This window comes from Psammomys obesus, unplaced genomic scaffold, assembly GCF_907164565.1.
Source record: "Psammomys obesus unplaced genomic scaffold, mPsaObe1.curated_primary_1811, whole genome shotgun sequence".
Classification (NCBI taxonomy): Eukaryota; Metazoa; Chordata; class Mammalia; order Rodentia; family Muridae; genus Psammomys; species Psammomys obesus.
Window position 1 is genome coordinate 23,708,616 of NW_026595981.1, and position 10,299 is coordinate 23,718,914.

Sequence of the window (10,299 nt, forward strand, 5' to 3'; positions counted from 1 at the left end):
GTCTGGCAACAGATTGGGCGGCAGCAGCTGGACACTCCACAGCTGGGGCGGCAGGTGGTCTGGCAGCACACTGGATGGCAGCAGCTGGACACTCCACAGCTGGGACGGCAGGTGGTCACACAGCAGCTGGGGCGGCAGCAGGTGGTCCTGCAGCAGGTAGTCTGGCAGCAGTTGGGCTGGCAGCAGCTCTCCTGGCAGGGACTTTGATCACAGCCCTGCTCAGAGCAGACAGAGCCACTACAAGAATTGACCATGGTGTCAGAGGTGGAGGTTCTGGGTAGGTTTCCAAGAGAGTGAGTTTCTCAAATATGTGAGTCTCCTTAGTCCTTGTCCTCTTTTATACCCTGATGCAGTTACCATGCCATTTCTTTGTTATTGTTTCTCTTAATAAATAAGCAATTACTAAACTAGTTAATTATAGAAGACTCTATGTAAAAGTTAGATGGAATGTACTCTTTTCTGTCTCAGGGTCAGGGTTTATCAAATCCAGTCTTTTCTCTTGAGTCACCTCTTCTGTTTCCTTGTGTGTATCATCAAATTTCAAAGATTCCTGTTCTGACTCAGCTGATTAACAGTCATGCGATGACATAGCAAACTAAATCCAACATTCCATGTATCATCATGAAGCTTCATGCCAGTCCTGTGGTGGGTCTGTGTCTCTTATATCTAAAGACTTTTGAAAAGTAAACTGCTAAAGCACTGGAAGAAAGTTTGAATTGTTTGAAGTTTGGATCAAGATTATGTGAGGATAATGAATTTGTGACATGGGCATGTGACCATCCCATTTAATATTTCTCAAGAAGGGAATTTGGAATGTCAACAAATGTGGGAAGGAACACTGGAATGCCTGCGACTTTCCTCAATTTCTAGAGAATAGTTAGGGTGAATTATGTTCGCATACCTCAGTTCTTCTGAAGACAAATAACATTGCTGTGTTTTAGATAATCTTGAATATGCTGGGCCGTGAAACAGGCTTCTCTGCTGAACTGTAAACTCATAACTCTGTGTTATTGCATTGGATAGTTTGTATTGCTATATTGTATTGTTTGGATTATTATATTGTAACTTTGTATTATTACAAAGCAGCTGTAATAATAGAAATGAGCCTTTTTGTACAAATTGCACTCAAGTTCTTGGCTGTCTTGAGTCGCTAGTTTCTCCATTTAGTTCTTATAGCATTTCCTGGTAGTGCTGTCTAATTTCATTGTGTGTGGGTAGAATAAAAACTTTGTATTATTCCTACTGTTGAGATCTTCATTGTAGTCTGATATCATTTACCAATAGTCTAAGAACATATGAAAACTATGGAAGTACAATTTGTATGGGACAGATGGAAAATAGACATTGCGTCTAAGTTGATAGCTATGCTATTCAAATTTTCTATATCTTTATTCTTCATCTTGAAATAGTGATTTGTAAAAAAAAAACAAAACAAAACAAAAAAAATTAAATGCCATCATTAGTTAGTTAGTTAGTTAGTTAGGAGGTGACCAGCCTTCTCTGTGGAAAGGAAGAAAAAAATAATATAGGGAAATACCTCGGCCACCTTTTCGGTAGTAAATTCTTCCATTAAAATATTAAATATTCATCTGTCATCTAATTATCTTTCCTTTTTTTTTTTGGCTTCTACAGACTTGAGTGTAAATACATGAAAGAATTAAGCATTACCATTTCAGTCTACCCTACTATGATATGAATGGGACATGCAGGTTATTTTCTTTGTCCATGTGACAGCAACCCAAGCTTTTCTCCAAATAAATTTATGGTCCGATATGCTTAATGACCACAAATAGTTCTGACATTAGCAGAGTAGGTATTTATTGGGACACAGTCACTCTGTCACACTTGATTCCTTAAAAAGCCTAACGCATGTCTGGGGTAGTAATATTATGAACTTGGTCAATAAAGTCACATGAAACTTCTGGTCATCTATCAGAATGCCATAGTAATAGACGGGGAATCTAGTGCGTATGTGTTTTATAGTTTAAAGAGTTACCTGTAAAAATTAATTCTTAAATCAGGTATGGTAGCACATTCTTATAGTAGCACTTATGAAGCAGAGGCAAGAAGATCAGGAGTTCAAGGCCAGCCTCAGCTAAATAGGTAGTTTAAGGTAGCCTAGGATACACGAGACCTTCTCTCAAAGAACCAAAACAGAATAAAACAAAACAGCTTCTTGAGTGATACATATTGAGTGATAAATACAGTGATGGCTCAATACGAGCACAGGTGTGATGGAGAAAACAGAAGGAAGGCTGGTACACTGGTAACATTGTAGTTACCCAGGACGGATGGGCAGAAACAAGAAATTGGGTCACAGTAAGCAGTATAAGCCAACATCAGGGGTGGGAACCCCTAGCAGAGGCTGTAGACACATATAGTCCTGGTCAACGTAAGTAAAGCTATAAGAGGTGACCATGGTATCCTGGGTAGAGGCTCTGTGTGGCTCTCCAACAACACAGATTGTCCAATACGGAGGTCTGCGTCCTGCTGCTAAGTTAGCATTGTTGTGCTTGTAATTGTTTTCTGACTATGACCTTTCCAGACATTCTGGTCTTGACACTCTGCCTTTTTACAATTACATTAGCCTTTTAAAGGGATGTTCCCATGATGTTCATTGAATCACCTCTTCATCTCAAGGAGTGTGAGGCCCTTCCAAATTGCAGTGTCATTTCATCCAGTGCCTCTTGTGCTTTTTGGGGTGCGTCTCATTGCTGTGCTGAGCACGGGGTGAGTTCTTCCTTCTCCATCCATTTAACTCTCTGTTCCTGAGTGAGGCAGGGAGACAGTCTCTTCAGTTTGGATGATATTTAAAATAGATGTAAATACGGACACATCAGACACAGAGGTCAGGCCCTCATTATGTAATAGCAGAATGATTGATATAATGGTCGATGTGGTACAGTTGCAAATTATGAAGAAATTAAGAGATAAGACTGTGGAGGGCACATGGTTTCAAAGTTAACATTCAAAGTAAAAGAATTCATTTTACTTCTTACCCACACCAATTTTTGACTCGTCAGTTCTGTTACAAACCAGAGTTAGTGCAACTTTTAAAGCCAATACGCCTTAAGTTCTTCATTCTATGCTGGAAAACAGTATATGAAAGACTTAATAGGGAAGATAGCTGGAAACTCTGTCCTCAGAAGCCCTGCCTCCACTCCAGTCACCAGGACCCGCCCCTTGACGCTCCGCTTAGTGCCAGCCCAATTACAGCACAATCCCCTCCTGCAGGACCACCTCCTGGGGACCAGCCTGTGTGGCCAGTGGCTGCCAAACAGCCTGTGCTCCCTCAGATGGCGCTCCTGCAGCTGCTGCTGCCCGCGCAGCCACTGCCAGCCTTCCTGCTGCTGACCGATGGCTGCGAGCCACTCCCGTTCCCACAGGGCCGAGAACCTCGTGATGGCATTGAAATGTGCGTTCGCCTTCTTTCTACAGCATCCCAAAGAGCATGGAGAGACACGCTCAGCTTCGCCCTGACTCTTTTCTTCATTGTCCTTTTTGATCAGCCTAACACATGCTGGTCAGCTCCATGAGAACGTGGCCATCAGCTTTTCTGTCTGTGGGACTTTAATAAATGGGTTGCAATTTACTCTCTAGAGGAATCAGCTTCCAAGTCTTTCTAGCGAACGCTTTACAGGCATTAAGCTCTGCCAGGTTTTTATATTCTTTCCAAACCATTGTAATTGTTTCCCCACCTGGTGTTTCCTATTAAAATTCATATTGTTTTTGTACTATGTAGTAAACTTTTTTGCCTTACTATCTATTCAGAGCACTTCATTAATAAAGCCTTACGTTAGTTTTTTTAATTTATTATTTTTAAGTTTATAAACATATGTGTGTATATGCACATTATCTCCCCAGCCCCACCATTCCTCTACCTTTTTCTCCTTTCTCCTCTCTTTCCTCTCCTTTCCAATTAAGCCCCTTTGTTCCCCTAGACTATTTCAGGTCATGTTTTATGATTATATAAAGTCTAGGAACCACAAGTCAGAGAAAAGACGTAATAGTTTTCTTTCTGAAACTGCCCTAAAGTGCTTGGTCTGAGCCTGGCATGGTGGCATACATCTTTGATCCCAACACTCAGGGAGGCAGAGGCAGGAAGATCACTGTAAATCCAAGGCCAGTCTTGCAGGCTTAGATTTCTTTTTTTAAATACCGACTTTATTTTACCTCCTTTCCAACACTCCCCAACCCCAGCCTTAGGTAGGAGATTAGTAAGGAAAAGGGCTGTAGAACTCTTTTATCTACTTCCTGTTTATTAGAGTCCATGGGTTCTCAGGGGCTTACCAAACTCAGTCATCAGAATAGCAGCCGTCTAGCCAAACAGCAAAGCGGCAGCTACAACATGAGTTAGCAGCTGCAGCACAGAAGCGGCTAGACTCTGGCCAAATGGCACAAGTCCCCCAAAGCGGAAAAACTCCACCGAAGCAGCAGGAGCGGTTCTCTGGAGAGTTTCTGTCTTCGAAGACTGTTGCAAAGCATAGTAATGCAAAAACACAGAGATGCAGAGAGCATTGTCCAGCTGCCTGTTGGCTACTCTATGTATCCCTTCTCAGAGTCCACACAAGGATGCTTGGCAGCTCGCAAAAAACATGTCCCTCAAACGAGGTAGACTTCAACCGACCAACATCACCAGTCTTTTCACTAGGGCTGTTTTCCAAGGGCGGGGGGAACATTCCCACATCCCACACTTGGGACCCAAACAAATAGCCTATAGTCATGTGACACAACTGAGTTTCCAAAGAAACCAAAAACTTCCATTTCACAGCCTGGACTACAAAGCAAGTCCAGGACAGCCAGGGCTACACAGAGAAACCTTGTCTCAAAAAACAAACAAACAAACAAACAAACTAAATCTACTTTTCTGGTAAAAGACATAGCTTCATTTACATCCCATTGAATACATACTCCACATTTTCCTTATCCAGCTCTGTGTTGATGGACACCTATGGTGTCCGTAACTCAGCTATTGGGAACAGTCCTGCATGAACACGCATGTCCAAGTGTCTCTGCGGTACATAGACTTGGTGTCTTGCAGGTAAGTTTATCAGGTGTGGTATAGCTGGGCCGCAATTTTAAGTTTATCAGTTCATTGCATTCTTGGAATGTCAGTACAAGTTAAACTGAGGGGAACCTCACATTCTCACTCCAGTGATGGAAGAACAGTTTGATATGCATCCAGTGACTGGCAGAGCAGATCCAGTGCCCCAATCCTTTCAGTCCAAGTCAAAGCACTTTTAAAAAGTGTTTTATATCAGACCTGATAAGCTAGAGTCAGATGGAAGGGGAAGAGGACCTCCCCTATCAGTGGACTTGGAAATGGGTATGGGAGGAGATGAGAGAGGGAGGGTGGGATGGGTAGGGAATGAGGGAGGGGGCTGCAGCTGGGATACAAAATGAATAAACTGTAATTAATATATAAAGAATAAAAATTTAATTAAAAACTTGTTTTCTGAAAATAGATATATAACATTGGTGAAGGGAGCAGAGAACAGATGTGTTTTGTTTGGTATCCCACAGAGTTTAACCAGATTGTCTAAATGACCCAGAGTAGAACTAACCTGCTGGATTCATCAGCGGATAAAAAGGGTAGTATGACTCTCCCTCTCTCAGAATCCCTCGGTGTAGTCAGCAGTAAGTGACAGTGCTCATGAGTCTCTTCCCCTTGCTAGTACATACAATGGCTGCTCTTTCTTGCCATAGCTATGTCAATGAACAAAGCCAAAACTAGTAAAAGGGGAAAGAGATTTGTAGGGGGTGCAGGAGGAGTGGGAGGGAAATAGAAGAGGGGAGGGGAGAGTGGCCAGAATACATGGTGCATATATGTGAAATTGTGACAGAATAAAATTTACTAACAAAAAAAAAAGTAAATAGATATGTGTTTTCAGTCGCCTGTATAGTTAAATTTTAATTTTTTTTTCATTTCTTAGCTATTTCTCAAGTTGCAGGGCATAGCCTTCTAATTTCATTTTTAGTGACTCAACGTTTCATCCGCTTTCTTATTCTTTCAAAAGAAATATACAATTCAATCTTGGAAGTCTATCTTTCAAAACTGGCACTGGCTCTAGTGATCTGTGGCATCACCATGCAGGAGCCTGCACATTCTCAGAATTCCCTCCATAAAGAAGTCAATGTACACAGGACCGAGGCAACCGTCCCTTTCTGTAACTCCAGTTAAACACGAGAGAAAACTTAGCATTTCAGCTCCTCTAAAATATAAAATAAATATAAATATAAATAAATATAAATATATATTTATAAATATAAATATAAATAAAATATATTAATATGAGCAAGACAAAGCAATTCTTTAAAGTGTTTTGTTGCTAGTCTTTGCCTTTGTCCAAGTACATAGGAAAGTCCACTTCTTTCCCTCCAAACAACTTAATCTGACCAGCCTCTAATAAGAGTCTTGTCTTCAACAGACTAACAGAAGACCAGAAACAAAACCTGATTAATATGTGTAAATAACTTTTTGGTCTTGAGGTAGATAAAAGCAGTCTAACCAGATTAAAAATAGTATTTTTAATGATTGATCATTTCAACCAAACTATTAAACATTTTACATTTTTAAAAAAAATTTGATTTAAAAACTGATGTGATCTGATAGACTTAAGAGCAGAAGGAAGGAAAGGAGGACCTCCCCTATCAGTGGACTTGGGGAGGGGCACGAGCAAAGAAGGGGGAGTGAGGGTGGGACCGGGAGGGGGGAGGGAGGGGCTTATGGGGGGATACAAAGTGAATAAACTGTAATTAATAAAAATAAATAAAATAAAATAAAATAAAATAAAAATAAATAAATAAACAAACAAAAAACACTACATTTCACACTAAGAGAATGCATTGTAATTAACCTGTTCATCATCTCAGTTAGTCTCCACTCTCAACCTCAGCTATATTCTTTGCATTGCTATTTGGGGAAATATGTAAGACAAGGAAAGAAATTTGGGATACAATGTATGAACCCCATAATTTTTTTTCTCCTTTAAGAATTGCCAGGCCACAAAGAAAGAGGATCTTGGCAGTCTTGACAAGATTTGATAGGCTAGGGTCAGATGGTAGGAGAGGAGGACTCCTCCTTTCTGTGGCCAAGGGGAGAGGAATAGGAGGGATTCCGGAGGGAGTGTGGGACTGGGAGGAAATGAGGGAGGGGGCTACAATCGGGATATAAAGTGAATAAATTATAAAAAGTTTAAAAATATTAAAATAATTTTTTAAAGGGTGACAATCGAAAGTTCTTTATTATCCAGAACTTGTAAGCAGGTATTTTATAGACTTAACCTAATGATTCAGTTTTTTTACAGGAGGATGAATCTTGTGCTTGCTCCCATGTTGCAGAAGGTAACTGAAGCCTTCCTACTCTCGGTTTTAACTCTTTATTCTGACTGGACACTACCCTCTCTACAAAGGTGCTTCCCAAAGCAACTAAAGCCCAGGGGAAATAGAAGTCTGCAGTAGCTACTTTTCTATTACTGTGAAAAAAAAACCAAAAAACATCATGACCAAAGCGATTTATAGAAGGCTCGTGTGGATTTTATGCCTCCAGAGGGACGAGTCCATCACTATTAAGGTAGGAAAGCATGGCAGCAGGAACTCAGAGCTCACATCTCAAACGGGAAGCTGAGAGAAACGACCTCAAAGCTTGCCCTGAGTAACTCACTTCCCCCAGCAAGCCACACCTGTTAAATTTATCCAAACAGAGCCACGAGTTGGGGACCAAGCATACAAATGCCAGGGAATATGGGTGTATGTGGGGGAGGGAGTATTAAAATGGCTTATGTGGTCCAGCTAATCCAGCGATGGCTGCCTTTAAACAGAAGGTCTAAGAATCCAGTATTTGTTCAATCCATGATGCTGAATATCTCAGCTGGTCTTCAGTATATGCCAGAATCCAGAAGAAGTAGGCTTTAATGCCAATGAAGGAATAGACTTCCTGGCAAAAGCAAGAGCAAGCAGGCAGAGAGCAAGCATCCTTCTTCTGTCCTTTAGGCTGTCAGCAGAAAGTGTGGTCTGGATTAAAGGTGGATATTCCTGTCTCAAAAGAGCTGGATTATAGGCTTATCTTTCTGTCTCAAAGATCCGCTTCAGATGACTTAAGAAAAAAATATCCCACCCAGGTTTGCCCAGTTATTTGGGTTTTAGTTAATTCCAGATGGAGCCAAGTTGACAACAAAGGATCGCTCTCACAGGTCCACCCTTTGTCCATTTGACATACAGTCATATCTCTTTATAGCATGCTTAATTTCCATGTGAAAACAATAACCAGGTCATAATTACACCTAACATGATATAACTCTCCCACTTAAAATCACACATGCATTATGTATTTAACTAGGTCACTCATGGTCCAAGAAGCTCTTTTTCTGCAGTGGGTTGTAGTAAATAAAGAGACTCACAATGGAACATGAGTTCAAATATGTGACTATTGAGATTTCAGCTGAGATACTCATAGATTGAAGTCTCCCTCATATATGTGTGTGTTTGTGTGTACATATGTATATGAGGATTTATTAAAACGGCTTATAGACTATGGTCCAGCTAATTAATTCAACAATGGTCATCCCACCCCACCCACCCTCCACTGAGGCTCAGAGAACTTTGCAGGATAGGAAGGGGAAATGGGAGAGAGGAGGTGTGAGGGAGGAACTGGAAGGAGAGGAAGGAGGAGAAACTGCTGCAATTGGGATGTAAAGTAAATTGATTACTTTAATTAATTAAAAATTGTTATGGTAGCAAAAAAAAAAAGAGAGAGAGAGAGAAATTACTATCACCAAAGTACTTTATATATGTATGAAGTTATGAAAGAATTTTAAACTGTAGGTTGGGTCGCTATCCCAGCAGGCCTTGCATTGCAGCCTTTGCATGGCTGTGAGTGTGGCTGAGCTAGGCCGGGAGCAAGCGAAACCCTGAGCCATTGAGGATGAGCAGTCAGTGCCTTGCCTGGGTAGATCACGGAAGATTGCCTTCCCGAGCTCAAGGGTTTACAGGAAGAAAACCAGAACATCTCACTTCCCACTGTGGAAACTTACGCGTCTAATAAAATCATTATTGGAAAGCAGATCAGAAGAATTTGTGATGGTTGCATTAAACTGGCTCCAAGCAGTCACAAAAATGGTGGTGGTCAGAACATTCATCTAAGTCAGAAATTGGTTTTTGGTTTTGTTATTTTTTTTTAATTTGTTTTGTTTTTTTGGATTTTTCGAAACAGGTTTTTTTTTTGTTTTTTTTTTTTCTAGGTAGCCCTGGCTCCCTGAGTGCTGGGATTGCGGGCCTGCACCACCCCACCTGGCCTAAGTCAGAACCTGTAAGAGACAAAAGCTTTCAAATGTCGATTAAGTGAATTACAGGAAGGGGTAAATCATCTGACATCAGTTCCAGTATACACTGGTAACAGACCAAAGGACATAGATGTTTATTTATCACAGCCGTATTGACAGGTAGCATCTTCTAAAGGGTATTTGGTTATTCAAAACATCGCTCTCTTATATAGTTCCAAAAGGGGTCTATCCTGAGAACTGTGAACTATAAAAAAGAAAATCAAATCATTTTTCCCTTTCTAAAAAGCCACGTCATAAAACTGCTAGTGAAATTCTAACAATCTACTTTAACATGGAAAGTGGTACAGGGTTCAGGGGGAGGATCTCTGCCAGAGAAGCAGAAATGCACCAGGAAGCCCATTTGCTGCATTCACGCTTTATACGATCGTTTGCTGGCATTGTTTAGGAACTATTGGGTCTTAATGCAATTCTGCACAAGAATATCATTTCTGGTGTGCAAAAATGAGACAGGATTCTGACTTGGAACTACAAAGCTCAATCCGTCTTCATTGTGTTTTATAAAGAAAACACTTACATGCATGCAGCCACTCTTCTGCTGGAAAAAGTTTAAAAACATCACAGTAAATAATTAACATTGATATTTTTGTCCACACTGTTAAGCAAAAAGATTGGTGTTAAAGCGGATGTAGTAAATGGCAGTTGACCTCTCATTTTAGGAGAGGATTTTTAATTTGTTTATTTACCAATTAGTGAAGAAAACATATCAATTACTAAAGGGAAATGCAAAACGCTCAAGGAACAACTTTTTCCTTGAAGTACTTCCCAGAGCTGGGAAATTAGCATAAACAATGACACACACAAGTTCTGCTCATTGGCCCAAACTTTGGGACATCATATATAAAAGGCACAAGAGCAAAGAAAAAAACCCAGATTTTTTTTTTTTAAAACTTACCTGTGAATAGAACTCCCCTCTCCACATCCAACACCATGACCAGCTCCTGCTGCTCCCCTTGCTGCC

The 10,299-nt window shown here is 40.6% G+C and overlaps 1 protein-coding gene across 1 annotated transcript in view; it reads right to left on the minus strand.

Annotated features, from left to right (window-relative positions):
* LOC129686140 (keratin-associated protein 4-1-like) overlaps window positions 1-254 on the minus strand; it is a 332-nt gene extending 78 nt beyond the window's left edge. The window contains 1 exon segment of the mRNA XM_055619888.1: window positions 2-254. Coding sequence (XP_055475863.1) covers window positions 2-254 — 253 coding nt within the window.
* Between the last annotated feature and the right edge of the window lie 10,045 nt (window positions 255-10,299).